At 43.4% G+C, this 19,295-nt stretch overlaps 1 protein-coding gene across 4 annotated transcripts in view; it reads left to right on the top strand.

The window, feature by feature from the left end:
- LOC311146058 (palmitoyltransferase ZDHHC14-like) overlaps positions 1-19,295 on the top strand; it is a 104,781-nt gene that overhangs the window by 49,889 nt on the left and 35,597 nt on the right. For all 4 annotated transcript variants that reach the window (XM_084182522.1, XM_084182520.1, XM_084182521.1 and 1 more), the window contains exon 3: positions 1,919-2,079. In XM_084182522.1, the coding sequence (XP_084038648.1) occupies positions 1,919-2,079 (161 nt within the window). The remainder of the gene's footprint in view (positions 1-1,918; positions 2,080-19,295) is intronic.

Below are 19,295 nucleotides of genomic sequence, written 5' to 3'. Positions count from 1 at the left end.
ACACCTGATACACACAAGGAGAAGAACAGCCAGTGGATCGGAAGATTCTGTCAGTCACACCCCCAATCTGGCGATCAATACCCACCTCTCACATCCTGGCCACATTTTTTGTATAGTTTTGGCTGTATTCATTTTGGCTAGTCGACGTGAGATCATCTGAAAGCTGAGATGGTTACTTTTTTACCAGCCATTGTTTGAACATTGGTGGATCCTTAGCTTCAGCTTTGGACTCCCATCCTCCACTCAAGCACCAAAGAATGGCAGGCTTATAATAGTGTGGCCAGGTTGGTGGGAGTGCTGGCTCCCACCCTCTGTCCCTGGCTTCCACCCTGGCTCTGCAGCACAGCGGTCTCCCAAGGTGTTGCCATCTGGAGAAGGGTGATGGTTATACATTCAGGATGACCTACATCCGCCTGGAAGGAACATGCTTCTGCTGAATAGTCAACCACCACAGCTCCCTGATTCACAATATCTTTGCTTACCTAGTAGGGTTGTGCTGACATGGCCATACTCGTAATCGTATCCGGAAATTGACAGTTTGAAGTCAGATCAGATTATATTCGTTATCGGAGAAAAAAAACATGTTTTAATATGCCTAAATTGATGTTGGCAAAATACCTCACTGCAAAAAAGCTGCAGATTAGAAGCAGTGCGTGGAGGTGTGTGTGTGTTTCTGTGTCCTCCCTCAACTTGCAGCGGGCAGACAAGTTGGCTGTCACTCAGCGTTTTCATCTTTTAGTTTTACACTTGCCCCGCTTATTATACACATTTATAGCTTAATAGCAAACGTCCTCGCCGTGTGGTTTATCATAGCAGCAGGCAGCAGCAATCTATATTATCAGACCAAAAACATGGAGGAAAAGTGATCGGGATAAATTATTAAGCGAGTGGATGGAGAAATACAACTTCACTCTATCCAATCAGAGCAGTAGGATGAACGTAGAGGCCACCCTGTTCTTTACAGACAGGCAAACTAGCCAGTTGAGTTATTTAGACCACGTAGAACCTTGCACATGAGTGACATGTTATCTACACCCCTATTACCTAGTCTTTCCTAGCATGCCATGTTTTCAGGTTCTCACATAGTGCGAACTAAGACTGATGTAAAACGTGACTATAGATAGTTTTACCTCTCGTCTCACCTCTGTCCACACACACACACAGGGATGTATGCTACCTCTCACCCACTTACCACTCTCAGCAACCTATCACTGCATTTTAGAGGCCATAGCGTGGCCTTTATGATCGAATGGGATTTTGCTTGGCATTGACTTTCAAACCACAATCAATGAATGAGAGTGTAAGTAGCGTAAGTGCTCTGTGAAAGGCAGTAATGCTTGTCCTCCCGTTGCAGGCATTTCCCCTCCTGCTGTTGAACATCATACTAATATAATAATGGTGCCCCCTCACCTCTCTGTGCCCTGTTCCATGTCATCTTGCCTCCTCACAGCAATCAATCCTCTCTGAGAGACAATAATGCATGTTTAGGATCACCTCTCCCTCTATGTTGTGAATTTGGGCACAGTTCAATGTTGAGTGTTTTGTTAATGACATTTTGACACATATGTGACATTATGAACGGTTTACCAGTCTGATCAGGTGCAGTCCCTCTTCCTTATATTCCTGGCCTACAGTGGTCACATCATGCCTGGTGTGGTAGAGAACTTTGTGAGCAAGGCTCAACTCTATAGTACAGTTTTTCATAGTAAGTGTCCGACTTACAGTAACAGAATGCCTCACTTCTGCTCACCCATACCCACTTCCGAACCTACACTTTCTTGGCCTACAAACACGTGCCACCGATTCTCATGATGGTCAAGTGTTTGACTTAGTGCAGCCTGCTTTGAATACTTCAGTACTTGCATACACTGAAGATCTGTATGAGTCTAACTCTGCCTCTCTCTCCTCTCTCCCTTAGCTGTCCCTTCCTGTCGGTGCAGCTCACCCCAGCCATCCCAGTGATAGGGGGTGTGCTGTTTGTCTTTGTGCTGGGGACTCTCTTCAGGACCAGCTTCAGTGACCCGGGGGTCCTGCCCCGAGCAACACCTGACGAGGCTGCAGACCTGGAGAGACAGATCGGTAAGAAGACCTCCCTATTAGCTCCATGTACTGTATTTCTCCCTCCTTCACAATCATCCCTGTCTCACAAACACTCACTCCTAGGGGTGTGAAAGTTAAAACATTTAAACGAAATTGGGATCCTTAACGTTAAGAAAAATCCCTAACCTACGTTTTAAAAAAGTAAACAGCATAGTGCCCTCAAACGCAACTCTGGACCTCGAAGCCAGTTCCACTGCATTTGATAATTGTTCCCCTCTAATCAGGGACTGATTTAGATTTGGAACACCAGGTGCTTGCAATTCATTATTATCAGGTAGAACAGAAACCCAGCAGGCTCTGGACCTCGTAGGGTAAGAGTTTTTAATAGCCCTGGCATAGTGGTTAAATTTCAGAAACAACTAAGAGCGTTGAAGCGCGAAGCTCAACCTCTCTGTTTTAGTGCCCTGGCTACCACGCTGTGAACAGCGTGACGCAAACCCGTGCACGTTCGCAGATCTCGCTCATCTCAAAAGCCTATTCATTGATGATAGGCCTTGTTGCGTGATATTGCAAGCCAAGAAATTGCGAGGTACAGAATTCCATTGCTGTTGATTGCCGATAGATAGGCCTAGTGCACAGTTCTGATTCTGTATGACTGGTGGCTGACCTGCCTATACTGTGCCCCTCTCCTCTCTCTCCGTCCCTCCCTCGCTAGCTCGCTATGAAAGATGCAAGTGTTTGTGTTCTCGGAAGTGCAGCAACTAATCAGTCTCCTCCATCCCCAAAATACTGAATCGGATCTTGACACTCAAAAATGGGAGTTAACACCGGGAGTCGATGTGCAAGGAGTTGAGGAATCAATTATTTTGGAGTCGACTCTCCACCACTACGTCATCGTCGTTAACAGTTGGAAAAATGGCAGAGAAAGGCAAGCGACAGCAGCAAAGTCCTGTATGGCATTACAAAATGAGGAAATGTAAACATTGTGAGGTGGAATTAAGGTACAGTAATGGGTAGTACAGGTGCAATGCTTAACCATCTGAAATGGACTCACCTTGAGACCCAAACACGTGGAATTTTATGAATTTTTAACGGTTTTAACAGAACCGATTTTAAAAAATGGCAGTTTAAACGTTATGAAAAATATTCCATTTGTCACATCCCTACTCCTTCCCACACGTGTCTCGCACACGTCCTTCTTTTCCTCCCTCTTCTTCCCTGCCTCCTTCCCACCTTCTCTCATGTCCTCTCCATATCTTTCACTGTCTCACCCCCTTCCCTCTCTCCTTCCACCCTCCCTCTCTCCCTGACCTCCATCTGCTATGCCTTGACCAGTGGTCATGTTGTTAGCTGTGTGACTGATGCCTCTCCCCCTCGGGTGGTGTGCCGGTTGGCCCCTGGCAGGTCACAGGTCATCATATCTCACTATGGAGCAAGCTTCTGACAGTCTGATGCCTCTTCTGCTGCTGTGGGCTGAGCCAGGAGGAACTCCCCTACTCCTCTGACATCTCCAGAGTCACAACTGTGTGAGAGAGATAAGAGAGCAGACACAAAGTCAAACCTCCTCGCTCTGCTCTCCATCTTTCATTGAGACCTCACCTTTGACACGAGACGTGATCAACTTTAAGACAATAAATACATTTGGAAGGATAGGCCTATATCCTTTCTCTCACTGTTGATAGACTCATGTTCAGCAGCTTCTGGTGGAACCTAGCTACTGTACTTTCCTCCTGTGAATTTCTTATATGATAGTCTATATACATTAACTCCTTATATACACTGAGTGTACAAAACATTAAGAACACCTGCTCTTTCCATAACATACTGACCAGTGAAAGCTATAATCCCTTATTGATGTCACTTGTTAAATCCACTTCAAACAGTGTAGATGAAGGGGAGGAGACAGGTTAAAGAAGGATTTTTAAACCTTGAGACAATTGATTGTGTATGTGTGCCATTCAGAAGGTGACAAAATATTTAGGTGCCAGTAGGTGCCAGGCGCACCGGTTTGTGTACTGCAACGCTGCTGGTTTTTTCACGCGCAACAGTTTCCTCCACCCAAAGGACATCCAGCCAACTTGACACAACTGTGGGAAGCATTGGAGTCAACATGGGCCAGCATCCCTGTGCAATGCTTTCGACACCTTGTAGAGTCCATGCTCCAACGAATTGAGGCTGTTCTGAGGGAAAAAGTGGGTGCAACTCAATATTAGGAAGGTGTTCTTAATGTTTTGTATACACAGTGTATTATGCTCTTATTCTGGGACTCTGATTCAGGAGTTGTTCTTCTGCCTCTCTGACTGCCGGCCCTGTGATGTTTGTATTAATCTTGTTTGAAGACTTAAAAGCTTTGGGAGGGAGGGGAGGTAACACACTTGCCCCTCCTTCAGTTAATGTCAACATGTGTTTTTCTGTGTCAGTGTCTGTCTTGCGTGTGTGGATAAGGGCTTGATGCTGAATGAATAATGACCACCTGGCATCAGAGGATGCACTCTGGATGAACTCTGCCCTGCATCTGCTGTGGGAACTTGTGAACCCATTACACCTCTTCAAAACTACATTTCCCATGATCTTTCAGCGCAGTGGCTCTGTCAGCGCTGTAGTCTATCCCAGGAGCACCTACCACTACCATGCCCATGTCTGCCATTGTCAGCGTCCAAACAAATTGCCTCATGCTCAGATTCAAGTGTATATCTGTATTGGTGTACCAAGCATTGATTTGCTGCTGGCTAGATCCAGCCAGAACTTTCTATTTACCTTTTCTTGATAGAAACCTCTGGATCCAGCTATTGCACAATGATGATTTTAGGAGCATGTTGGGCCACGCTATACCCATCCAGCCCAAGTACAGAGCATTCCTCAAGTTTGTTAGAGCTGCAGTCCTGACTAACGCTACCCATACAACCACCTCAGGCCCTCGGGTTACTGGCTATAGCTCCTTTTTCAGGAATGCCAGGTTCAACCTACTGACAGAAAAAGGTCACTGGTTTTTCTGATAGTGAGGAGAGATGAAAAATCCCTGTTAAAGGTCCAATCAGCTATTTAAACAATAACAAAGCGCATTCACTGCCACTGTTTTGTTAAAAAGCTGAGGGATTGGGCTGGAGAAATGTATTCACTCTCAAATTCATAGACCGCTATGGATGCAAGGACTGACCATCCATGATATCAAAATGATAGTTTTGACTATGTTTTGAGGCTATACAGTGTTTGTTAACATTTACTTTGTTTGCAAACATTGGAGTAAAATAAGCTTATATTTTGGGTTCTGATGGGGTAGGACAGTTCAACTGAGATCATGAGGCATTTATAAGTTATATTCTTGAGTAAATATAAAATAATCAAAGAGTAAATGTAATTAATTTATAAGTCTAGAAATGGCTGTAGCAACTGCTGATTGCCCCTTTTTAAATGCCATCTCTCTGCGACTCTCTGGTTCTCGCTCTCCTCCCCCCTCCCTCCCTCCCTGTAATGCTCTAGGCATGGCTGGATGACATGCAGATGCATTAGAGCACATCTGTTAGCTCTTATCCTAATCCAGATCCTCTGCTCTGGACTCTCTCTCTCTCTGTTTCTTTGTTTTATCTCTCCGTCTTCACTCAATCTTTATATTTCTCGATCCATCTTTCCCCTCTATCTTTCTTTCTGTCACTATATTACATTAATCTCTGTCGTTCACCAACTCTTCCATCTCCCTTTCCATCAAACACACACACACACGTACGTCAGGGCTCATTCCTCACATTTCCAGACTGTTGTACTGCTCCTGTCCCTCCTCAGCCAAGACAGCCATGCTGTCCTCTCCTCCAGTAGTGAAGCATCCTTACATAACCACACACACACACTGACTGCAAGTCTCTGAGGAGGAGCAAGCCTCGTATTCTCTCATTAGTGGAGCTCTCTCTCTCTCTCTTGATCTCTCTCTCTGTGCTTCACAGCATTATGAGAACATGTGTGTATGCAGTGTTGACATAACATGGTGTGTTATGTCTGTTCTTTTTCACTGGATTGATTAGCATTCCACAGCCCACTCTGCTGCTGGTATGAAATAGTCTCTTCCTTTACAGTGTATGGTGTTATAAAGCTGATGATGGTTTTTAACTGTCAGTGTTAACAGAGCTGTAACTGTGCCGAGACAGACTAGAGGCTCACTGTCATCATCTCCCTCCCTGCCTGGGTTAATATGTTGTGGGAAAATGCCAGAGTCTGGCAGCCAGTCTCTAAATGGGCTGATACAGCCACCACTCCAACTCAAATGTATGTGTGTTTTTTTATTTACAAGCTTACGTTGTCTAGCAGTGTTGATGTTTGAAACATACTCCCAGGCCTATGAAAGATAACGAGAAAACACAGTATCACACCCAAAAGCTGTTATTGTTCACCATATTTTGGTTATGTTTCTTTTAAGTTGATTTTGATCAGTTTGATTCCATTTGAAAGCTAGTGTTGTTGAAGGTAATGAGCCGTGGGTTCAAAGGACCAGGTCTGGTGTTGGGGTGAGTGAATGACTAAATATAGGCATATTGAGTCATGGATCTGGTTCCTCTGGAATAGTGGAGGGACTGGGTCACAGAGGGACAGAGAAAAAGAGAGCTATGCCCCCCTAGACATACAACAACACAACCAACAAAAACGGGTCACAACTCCTGCAGCTCTCTCGCACGCTGGGTATGTACATATTCCATGGTAGGCTTTGAGGGGACTCCTACGGTAGGTACACCTATAGCTCATCTCTTAGCAGTAGTACTGTAAACTACTTTATCACCGACCTCAACCCAGAGTCTCTCAGAGCGTTCAGTCAGCCCACTGACACCTCTATAAGATCACAGCAAAATCACAATCTACTTGAACGCAGCAATAATCAATCATGAGGCATCGAAGCCGAACAAACTGCAAACTATTAAGAAATGCTATAGCTTGAAGGAGGGTAGTGTAGAAACCTACCAAAAAACAATTGACCAAAAACAAATCCAATCCCTCCTAGACAATTTCCTGGACAAAATGTTTTCCTGCAATAGTGAATGTGTAAATGTAGCAGTAGGAAAGCCTGAACAATATATTTGAACTATCAGCTAATATATCAAATCTTAATTCCAGCAGAAAACCTAAGACAACTAACAATGAAAAATGGTTTGATTAAAAATGCAAAAACCTAAGAAATTGAGAAACCTATCCAATGCCTTCACTATAGTGAAACATGAACACAACACAGAAAAGCACTAAGAAAAAGGAAGAACAGCATGACAGAAAACAGCTAATTGATTTTGATGAATTCATAGAATCATATCACTTCTGGGAAATTAGAACACACTAAACAAACAACATGAAGAGTTATCTATCCAAAATGGAGATGTATTGATAAACCACTTCTCCAATCTTTTCGGCCATATAACAAAGAACCAAGAGCAAAAACATATACATGCTAATTTACAAAACCTAGAATCAGTTATTAAAGACTACCAGAACCCACTGGATTCTCCAATTACATTGGATGAGCTACAGGACAAAATACAAAGCCTGCAACCCAAAAAGGCCTGTGGTGTTGATGGTATACTAAACAAAATGATAAAATATACAGACCACACATTCAAATTTGCTATTCTTAAACTCTTAAACATTATCTTCAGCTCTGGCATCTTCCCTAATATTTGGAATCAAGGTCTGATCACCCCAATCCACAAAAGTGGAGACAAATTTGACCTCAATAATTAACGTGGAATATGCGTCAGCAGCAATCTTGGAAAAGTCCTCTGCAGTATCATCAACCGCAGACTCCAACATTTCCTCAGTGAAAACAATGTCCTGAGCAAATGTCAAATTGGCTTCATACCTAAATACCGTACGACAAACCACATATACACCTTGTACACCCTTATTGACAAACAAACAAAACGCATGCTTTGTTGATTTCAAAAAAGCTTTTGACTCAATTTGGCTTGAGGGTCTGCTATACAAATTGATGGAAAGTGGTGTTGGGGTGAAAGCATATTACATTATATATTCAATGTACACGAAAAACAAGTGTGCAGTTAAAATGGGCAAGTATGTGTTGATAATCCTTTCTACCGCAGCTTTTTTGAAAGATAGAACGTTAGCCATCGAGAACTGCAAAAGTTTTGCTACTTTTCTCAACAACATTGATGCCCTGAATTTAGTAGGTGTTATCGACAAATCAGTTGTGATGGGCTACCTTCTGTACACGCCACGGTCAGTGTGAACCAGAGCGACTTGACACAATGCTGGCCAAACAATGTAGATACAAACAAAACAGAGTTAAATGGTTCCAGTCTGCCGTGAAGCGTTCATCCACGTATACGGGTAAGGGTCTAGCTACATTTTCAAATATTATGCGTTTCTAATTTTGTCAAAGTTGTTTTCATTGCAAGTTAAAGCGTACTGTTTGCTAGTTAGCAAACGTTAGCTTGCTGGCTCGCTAGCTAACGTTACATGTATGATCTGTGTAGTAATATTATTCGAATCAGAAACCCATTTGCTAGTTTTGCTAGTTATAGCCTAATGTTAGCTAACATTCAACCTACACTGAACAAAAATATAAATCAACATGTAAAGTGTTGGTCCTATGTTTCATGAGCTGAAACAAAAGATCCCAGAAATGTTCCATACACACAAAGCATATTTCTCACACATTTGATTTACCTCCCTGTCAGTGAGCATTTCTCCTTTGTCAAGAGAATCCATCCACCTGACAGGTGTGGCATATCAAGAATCTGATTAAACAGCAAGATCATTACACAGGTGCACCCTGTGCTGGGGACAATAAAAGGCCACTCTAAAATGTGCAGTTTTGTCACCCAACACAATGCCAGAGATGTCTCAAGTTTTGAGGGCGTGTACATTTGGCATGCTGACCTCAGGTATGTCCACCAGAGCTGTTGCTAGAGAATTTAATGTTCATTTCTCTACCATAAATTTTTTCAGTACGTCCGACCGGCCTCATAACCGCAGACAAACGTGTATGGCGTTGTGTGGGCGAGCGGTTTGCTGATGTCAACGTTGTGACCAGAGTGCCCCGTGGTGTTGGTTATGGGGTGGCAGGTAGCTTAGTGGTTAAGAGCGTTGTGCCAGTAACCGAAAGGTCGCTGGTTCTAATCCCCGAGCCAACTAGGTGAAAAATCTGTCGATGTGCCCTTGAGCAAGGCACTTAACCCTAATTGCTCCTGTAAGTCGCTCTGGATAAGAGCGTCTGCTAAATAATGTAAAATGTAAATGAATGGGCAGGCATAAGCTACGAACAATGAACACAATTGCATTTTATCAATGGCAGTTTGAATGCACAGCGATACCGTGACGACATCCTGAGGCCCATTGTCATGCCATTAATCCACCGCCATCACCTCATGTTTCAGCATGGTAATGCACAGCCCCATGTTGCAAAGATCTGTACACAATTCCTGGAAGCTGAAAATGTCCCAGTTCTTCCATGGCCTGCATAATCACCAGACTTGTCACCCATTGAGCATGTTTTGAGATGCTCTGGATTGACGTGTACGACAGCGCGTTCCAGTTCCCGCCAATATCCAGCAACTTCGCACAGCCATTGAAGAGGAGTGGGACTGTCGGTTCATTGTTTAGCTACATGTCTAAACAAAAGACTACACTTTGCCAGATGACTACATGACCCATCAAGTTATACAGGTGTGTCTGGGGATGATTACAGCCATTAATTGTATTTCATGAACATGTGTAAATGTATAGACAACAGTGACCAATCCACTTAGCTAGATGTGTCTGGGTGGGTGGTTATAGCATTTATTTCACATGACCCATCAATTTAGAAAAGTGTATCTGGGTAAGCGTCATAAAATATTTGTATCTGGACACTTTCTGTTTTTGATATTTCTATTATGCAAGTAACCATTTCACTGTACCGTTTACACCTTTTGTATCCTGTGCATGTGACAAATAAAATTTGGTAAACACACACTATATCAAATAAAATCAAAGACGGTAATGTGAAGAACAACATGACTTGCACCAAAGTCAGATTAGGATATAGGCCAAGGACTAGATGGTGTATTTTTACTTGGAGTTTTTCCTTATTGCAGGCTACTACTTTTACCACTTTTAGTCTTGAAATCTTTGGTTCTTTACAATACTACTCACTCTGTTTAGCACATGGCCTCACGTGAATCCTTAAAGATATGGGTGGGGCTAAGACTTAAGAGGGTATGAACGATGCTGAATGGGTGTAGACAAAGAGGAGCTCTCCAGTAGGTGTACCAACACATTCAAGGGCCATTTTCTCAAGTTTATCAACTTTCAAAACAGAATTACTTTTCCATTGTTCCTCAACTGCAGTGTATGATATACCACTTTCTAGCTTGGAGTCTCTACTTTTATCCAATGTAAAAAACACAATTTCAAATGTTGCTACATAGGAGCGAATCCAGGTGGTGGGTCACATATAAATGAATTGGCAAGGGCACTAGAACAGTCTGCAGCACCCGGCCTCACCCTACTGGACTCAGAAATCAAATGTCTACTGTTTGCTGATGATCTGGTGCTTCTTTCCCCAACTAAAGAGTGCCTATAGCAGCACCTAGATCTTCTGCACAGATTCTGTCAGACTTGGGCCTTGACAGTGAATTTCAGTAAGACAAAAATAATGGTGTTCCAAGAAAGGTCCAGTTGCCAGGACCACAAATACAAATTCCATCTAGACACCGTTGCCCTAGAGCACACAAAAAAATATACCTACCTCGGCCTAAACATCAACAACACAGGTAACTGCCACAAGGCTGTGAACGATAATAATAATAATAATAATATGCCATTTAGCAGACGCTTTTATCCAAAGCGACTTACAGTCATGCGTGCATACATTTTTATTTTTTTTTGTGCATGGGTGGTCCCGGGGATTGAACCCACTACCTTGGCGTTACAAGCGCCGTGCTCTACCAGCTGAGCTACAGAGGACCACGATCTAAGAGACGAGGCAAGAAGGGCCTTCTATGCCATCAAAAGGAACATAAAACTCAACATCACAATTAGGATCTGGCTAAAAATACTTAAGTCAGTTATCGAACCCATTGCCCTCTATGGTTGTGAGTTCTGGGGTCCACTCAGCAACCAAGAATTCACAAAATGGAACAAACACCCAATTGAGAGACTGCATTCAGAATTCTGCAAAAATATACTTGGTGTACAACGCAAAACCCCAAACAATGCATTATGACTATACCCGCTAGTTATCAAAATCCAGAATCAAAATCCAGAAAAGAGCTGTTAAATTCTACAGCCACCTAAAGGAAGTGATGCCCACACATGCCACCACAAGGCCCTCACCTACAGAGAGATTAACCTAGAGAAGAGTCCCCTCAGCCAGCTGGTCCCCAGGACCGAAACACATTTAGACCCAACCAAATTATAAAAAAGGGATAAGATAACTATTTGATACACTGAAAATAATCAACAAAAAAACAGAGCAACCAATAGCATTGCTATTGAGAGAGGCCGCCACAGGCAGACCTGGCTCTCAATAGAAGACAGGCTAAGTGCTCACTGAGCTACACTTCCTAACCTCCTGCCAAATGTATAACCACATTAGGGACACATTATTTCCCACAGATCACACAGACCCACAAAGAATTTTAAAACAAATCAAACATTGATAAACTCCCATATCGGTTAGGTGAAATACCATGTGGAGCACAAACAACATTGTAAATACAACTTATTTATCTGTTTATTTTCCCTTTCATACTTCAACCATTTGCACATTGTTACAACACTGTACATAGTCAATAATAGAACATTTGAAATGTCGATATTCTTGTAAAACTTATGAGTGTAATGTTTACTGATTTTGTTTATTTTCCTTGTTTAGTTCCCTTTTATTGTTTATTCCATTTGCTTTGACAATGTAAACATGTTTCCCATGTCAATAAAGCATTTTTTTATTGATTTGAAAGCGGGGTATTTCCCTGCCTCAGTGCCCTTCATGGTGTGAGAGGAGGAAGGAATTTAGCTTATAGTTTCTGCATGCTGTGTTCCACTTTGTTTATATTATGGCTCTGTGGTCAGTTGCAATTTGCAGAAGGAAACACGGCAAAGAAAGAATGAATTAAAGAGAGACAGATACTGAGGTCTTGGAAAGGAGGAAAGAGATAGGGAGAGGAGGGGGGTGTGAGGGCTCCCTGTGTCCGTGTGAAGGGTGTCCTGCGGTGGCCAGCTGATAGGCGATAGAGGGTGATGTGATTATCAGGTCCCTGAAGTGCGATCTATCACACATTACACTCTGCTCTGTCAAGAACCATACACACACTCCACGGGGGAACAGCAATGCTGGGAGACAGGCCGTCAAAAGGTGAAATAGAATAAAGGAGGAAAACAAAATGTGATCCGTTGAACCTGTTCAAGGTAATGTGATAGAAACAGCCACATCAGCCATATATTTCATTTATTTATTTAACCATGCCAGTAAATTGAGAATCAGTCCTCAATAGCAATATATATATATATATATAAACATGGAAACAAGCATGGTAAATACACTGAATAAAAATATAAATGCAACATGCAACTATGTCAAATATTTTACTGAGTTACAGCTCCCGAGTGGCGCAGCGGTCTAAGGCACTGCATCTCAATGCTTGAGACGTCACTACAGACCCCCTGGTTCGATTCCAGGCTGTATCACAACTGGCCGTGATTGGGAGTCCCATAGGGCGGCGCACAATTTGCCCAGCGTTGTCCGGGTTTGGCCGGTGTAGGCCGTCATTGTAAATAAGAATTTGTTCTTAACTGACTTGCCTAGTTAAATAAAGGTAAAAAAATAAAAAATAAAAATATATATATATATATATATATAATAAAATCAGTCAATTGAAATAAATTCATTAGGCCCTAATCTATGGATTTCACATGACTGGCAATAAAGATATGCATCTGTTGGGCACAGATACATAAAAAAAAAGGCAGGGGCTTGGATCATAAAATCAGTCAGTATCTGGTGTGACCACCATTGCCTCATGCAGCACAGCACGTCTCCTTCGCATAGAGTTGATCAGGCTGTTGATTGCGGCTCAAGTGCTTGTGTTATGTTGTTTAGCTTATGTTGTTATCAGAGCGTGTGCTGTAAGTTCTTCCTTACTCCTTGGAAAGATGACAGTCAGTCAGGCTAAATTAGACAAGATCACATGGTGAAGTAATGTTTGACCGCAACTGAACTGGAGGTTATTTTATTCCCAGCACCCTCATTAATAAGTAATGGTGTTGTCTTCTATTCAAAGTGGTACAGGGCTCAAGTTCACCTCTGGTATTGATATGTTGTGAAACTACATACTGAATGGGACAGAACAAGGTGCCTCTTCAATGCTGCCCTATGTCTGGGATGCAGTGTGTCCAATTACAGGAAGTGTTGCGTTTTCTGTCCTGTTCTGTTCTGTCCTCAACTTTCTCTTGAGGAAAGGGCTCAGTGGATAAAGCCTGCTGTGTAAATCAATGGGCACCTGTCCTGTCCCTGCTCTGTGTGTGACTGTGAACTGAGGAATAGCATTGTAACGGGAACTCTTCAGCACAGTCAGCCTCCGCTGTTATATTGATCACCACTGTTGTTACTGCAGCTTGTCTTTCCATGCATCATGTTCTGTCTGTCTGCCATGGTTAGCAGTGCAGGCCCTGGTCAGACGTGGCAACGCTGCAGAGACTGAGAGACTGGCATCCTCCAGGCGGAAGCATGCCAACTCCAAAGGCTCTCATTACCGGAACCAGGCAGGATATTTCTCTTCCCTTCCGGTCTCTTCTGCTGTGCGTGCCAGAGACCGAGTTATAGGCTAGCCAGTAAATGTCAGCGGATGTTTCTAAAGCCAATGGCCATGCTAAACTCCTGCTCCTCTCCCTGCAGAGGAGATGGATACTGTGTGTATGATGGAGATTAATATGCTGAGGATGAGGATGCACTGACATTTAATGCTTTTATTGGGTGCACTATATGATTATTTAGAGGGTTTCCATCAATGCTGCTGAGATATCAAATAATCCATGCTTGTGATTGTTTGTGCGTGTGTATGTGCGTCTGAGTGCATGCTGTGTGTTGTTGAGAAACTGAAATGGTCCACCCACGCAGACAGTGTGGAGAAGATGGCGCAACAGAGCCTCTTCAACCTCAGGAGGCTGAAGAAATTTGGCTTGGCACCTAAAACCCTCACAAACTTTTACAGATTGAGAGCATCCTGTCGGGCTGTATCACCGCTTGGTACGGCAACTGCACCGCCCGCAACTGCAGGGCTCTCCAGAGGGTGGTGCGGTCTGCCGAACGCATTACCGGGGGAACTCTACCCACCCTCCAGGACACCTACAGCACCTGATGTCACAGGAAGGCCAAAAAGATAATCAAGGACATCAACCACCCGAGCCACTGCCTGTTCACCCCGTTATCATCCAGAAGGCAAGATCAGTACAGGTGCATCAAAGCTGGGACCGAGAGAATGAAAAACAGCTTCTATCTCAAGGCCATCTGACTGTTAATTAGCCATCACTAGCAGTCTCTCAAATTAGAGGCTGCTGCTGCCTATTGAAATCACTGGCCACTTTAAGAAATGGAACACTAGTCACTTTAATAATGTTTACATATCTTGCACTACTCATCTCATATGTATATACTGTATTCTATAAAATTCTACTGTATCTTAGTCCATATATGTATATATTCTTAAATTCCATTCCTTACTTAGATTTGTGTGTATTGGGTATATGTTGTGAAATTGTTAGATATTACTGCACTATCGGAACTAGAAGCACAAGCATTTCGCTGCACCCGCAATAACATCTGCTAAACACGTGTATGTGACAAATAAAATGTGATTTGATTTGAAATGCATTCAAGCAGGCGGGCTCTACTTATAGTTCACAGCTCTCTTCTCCATCATTCTCCATCCTCCCACCCTTCTATCCCTCTATTCTCCTGCTGCCCACGCTGGCAGACAGACCATCCTGTTACAGGCAGAGTGGAGGAGAGCCAGAGCAGTGGAACCTGTGTCATAGTGTCACCGCTGTACTCTTGTCTGCCTGTCATACATGTCTTTAGTCCTCAGAGGATGCACTCCAAATGTGGCGCAGTGGTCTAAGGCACTGCGTCGCAGTGCTAACTGTGCCACTAGAGATCCTGGTTCGAATCCAGGCTCTGTCGCAGCCGGCCGCGACCGGGAGACTCATGGGCGGCGCACAATTGGCCCAGCGTCGTCCAGGGTAGGGGAGGGAATGGCCGGCAGGGATGTAGCTCAGTTAGGGTTGTGGGTTCGATTCCCACGGGGGGCCAGTATAAAAAGATATGTATTCACTAACTGTAAGTCGCTCTGGATAAGAGCGTCTGCTAAATGACTAAAATGTAAATGGTTTCCTCCACATGTTGTGACTGGGCATGATTTGATTTATACAGTGCTGTTTGTGTTTGACTGACACCCAGGTTTCTATCAAGATACAAGTTATACTAGAATATGGAATAGAAAACTCTCGATGACGAACCTCTTCTCTTTGCTCCTGCATAATATTGGCAACATTTTAGTTAGTATTTTGTGGCTAGATACGGTTCCAGAGTCTGATTGACTGATAGCTGCTCTGGTAGAGGAGGAGAGGGAGAGAGTTGAGTAACAGCCAAGAAAGACTGCCTCATTTACAGAGTGAGGACAGGGAACCTGTCTCACTGAACCAGAGTGAGGACATAGAACCTGTCTCACTGAACCAGAGTGAGGACATAGAACCTGTCTCACTGAACCAGAGTGAGGACATAGAACCTGTCTCACTGAACCAGAGTGAGGACATAGAACCTGTCTCACTGAACCAGAGTGAGGACATAGAACCTGTCTCACTGAACCAGAGTGAGGACATAGAACCTGTCTCACTGAACCAGAGTGAGGACATAGAACCTGTCTCACTGAACCAGAGTGAGGACATAGAACCTGTCTCACTGAACCAGAGTGAGGACATAGAACCTGTCTCACTAAACCAGAGTGAGGAACTGCTTGCCACACACACGGACTCAACACAAACTTTCTCAACAGCAAGACTGCCTCAAACCTTTACCGAATGAGTGGTAATCTCACTTCACATCTGATCAGCATAGCTCTAAAACACAGCCTACGTTACTGTATTCCCCTACACTACTGTCACATTGATACTGGGGCTGGGAATTGGCAGGTACCTCACAATACCATATTATCATGATAGTTAGGTGCAGATATGTATTGCGTTTCTCACGATTCTATATGTTTCAATACTGCGATTTTATTACGATTTGATGTTCTAAACATATTGCTCACTATTATGTCTGCTGCAGAGGGACAAGAGAGAGCCATGAGAAAATGAGTTTTGATCAGTAATGGAAATAAAACTGCTGAAAACATGTTTGCTCACTATTTAAAATGGAGAACAAGTTATAGGATGAAAAATACCATTTTGCGCAGGAACAGCCGACTAGAGCTAGCTAATGCTACCGATACTTGGAGTCAAAGTATTAATATTATATAATCCAAAAGAATATCACGATATGTAACTATCTATCCCCCCCCCCCCCCCCCCTCCCCCCCAACACTAATTGATACATTGGCTCCATTGTTTGAACCTGAACAATGGCCGGTTGGAGCAGAGTGTGAGAATGAAGTGGGTTCTAAAGCCCTCCGCTTGATCCGATCTGTTAGTGTAAGTGGGCTTGTGGAGCTCTTTACAGCCACCCTCCATTAATCCGTTGTAGCTCCTCTCTCCTCTCTAAGGCACTCGGAGGTTATTAACTCTCACAGGGAGAAAGGTAAAGAGCGAGAGGAGAGAGAGAGAGAGATGCTCAGGGAGAACAGGGAAGAGAGATGGAGAGAGTGAGAGGTGCTGATAAAGGTGTGTGTGAATGGTAGGAGCTCTCTGTCATCCACAGCAGTCTCTTTCCTCTCAGCTTCAGTGCGTTATGCAGAGGTAGGATATAGCAGTGTGTCACATTATCCACAGACTGACTTCCCCCATGGTGGAATGTGGATTCAGAATTCAACCAGGATTTCTTTTTAATTTACTGTCAGAATTCTCCAGTGTGCCGTTGCCAGGGGTTACCATGTGTTCTTTACATCATGTGGCTTCACACTTGATGTCTCACACTTGATGTCTTCACACGTTGTCTGTACATCTCCATATGTGCTAACATCAAACAGTATGTTCATAATGTCCTTGTAATGGAAGGAGAAGTCTGACTGCTTAGGTAGGAAGCAGTGGCGAGCCGTCATTCAGGGCTTTTGAGCCCCACATTTTTGTGTGTGGTGTGTATGTATGTATATTTATATGTTTGTGTGTATACAGTGGGGGAAAAAAGCCACCAATTGTGCAAGTTCTCCCACTTAAAAAGATGAGAGAGGCCTGTAATTTTCATCATAGGTACACGTCAACTATGACAGACAAAATGAGAAAAAAAAATCTAGAAAATCACATTGTAGGATTTTTAATGAATTTATTTGCAAATTATGGTGGAAAATAAGTATTTGGTCAATAACAAGTTTCTTAATACTTTGTTATATACCCTTTGTTGGCAATTAGACAGGTCAAATGTTTTCTGTAAGTCTTCACAAGGTTTTCACACACTGTTGCTGGTATTTTGGCCCATTCCTCCATGCAGATCTCCTCTAGAGCAGTGATGTTTTGGGGCTGTCGCTGGGCAACACAGACTTTCAACTCCCTCCAAAGATTTTCTATGGGGTTGAGATCTAGAGACTGGCTAGGCCACTCCAGGACCTTTTGAAATGCTTCTTACGAAGCCACTCCTTCGTTGCCCGGGCGGTGTGTTTGGGATCATTGTCATGCTGAAAGACCCAGCCACGTTTCATCTTCAATGCCCTTGCTGATGGAAGGAGGTTTTCACTCAAAATCTCACGATACATGGCCCCATTCATTCTTTCCTTTACACGGATCAGTCGTCCTGGTCACTTTGCAGAAAAACAGCCCCAAAGCATGATGTTTCCACCCCCATGCGTCACAGTAGGTATGGTGTTCTTTGGATGCAATTCAGCATTCTTTGTCCTCCAAACACGACGAGTTGAGTTTTTACCAAAAAGTTCTATTTTGGTTTCATCTGACCATATGACATTCTCCCAATCCTCTTCTGGATCATCCAAATGCACTCTAGCAAACTTCAGACGGGCCTGGACATGTACTGGCTTAAGCAGGGGGACACGTCTGGCACTGCAGGATTTGAGTCCCTGGCGGCGTAGTGTGTTACTGATGGTAGGCTTTGTTACTTTGGTCCTAGCTCTCTGCAGGTCATTCACTAGGTCCCCCCGTGTGGTTCTGGGATTTTTGCTCACCGTTCTTGTGATCATTTTGACCCCACGGGGTGAGATCTTGCGTGGAGCCCCAGATCGAGGGAGATTATCAGTGGTCTTGTATGTCTTCCATTTCCTAATAATTGCTCCCACAGTTGATTTCTTCAAACCAAGCTGCTTACATATTGCAGATTCAGTCTTCCCAGCCTGGTGCAGGTCTACAATTTTGTTTCTGGTGTCCTTTGACAGCTCTTTGGTCTTGGCCATAGTGGAGTTTGGAGTGTGACTGTTTGAGGTTGTGGACAGGTGTCTTTTATACTGATAACAAGTTCAAACAGGTGCCATTAATACAGGTAACGAGTGGAGGACAGAGGAGCCTCTTAAAGAAGAAGTTACAGGTCTGTGAGAGCCAGAAATCTTGCTTGTTTGTAGGTGACCAAATACTTATTTTCCACCATAATTTGCAAATAAATTCATTAAAAATCCTACAATGTGATTTTCTGGATTTTTTTTCTCAATTTGTCTGTCATAGTTGACGGACAAATTGTATGTGAGCGGTTATGTCCTTGTTACAGTTGGTATTCAGGCTGCTTGCCTCATCATATAAAAATGCACTGTCGCGCCCCCCTAAACACACCCACTTGCATGATATTTTTGGGGGGGAATGAGAGGGTTTGGGGTGTGCCCAGTATAGTTTATTAATTAGCGTATGTTTTGATAATCATATTAATTAGCTGAACAACCATATTGAATTGATTGTTACTATCTCTGTCTCTCACCCCTCCCTATCCAGTGTGTACGTCGATGAACTCTGTACTCGCAGAATGTTACTGCCAGGTCCACACCATGGCTATTGACTCTCATCCCATTCCCACTCCATTACCCAATTACTACAGTAAGCTGGAACCATACTATGCTGTTTCCACCCGAGCACCAGCACCACCGTATCAGTACACATAGGCCTACCTTTATTACACACCACACAGTGGCCCTGGTTGAATA

Source organism: Coregonus lavaretus (genome assembly GCF_964263955.1).
Source record: "Coregonus lavaretus genome assembly, chromosome: 18".
Classification (NCBI taxonomy): Eukaryota; Metazoa; Chordata; class Actinopteri; order Salmoniformes; family Salmonidae; genus Coregonus; species Coregonus lavaretus.
This window is presented reverse-complemented; position numbering and strand designations above follow the sequence as displayed.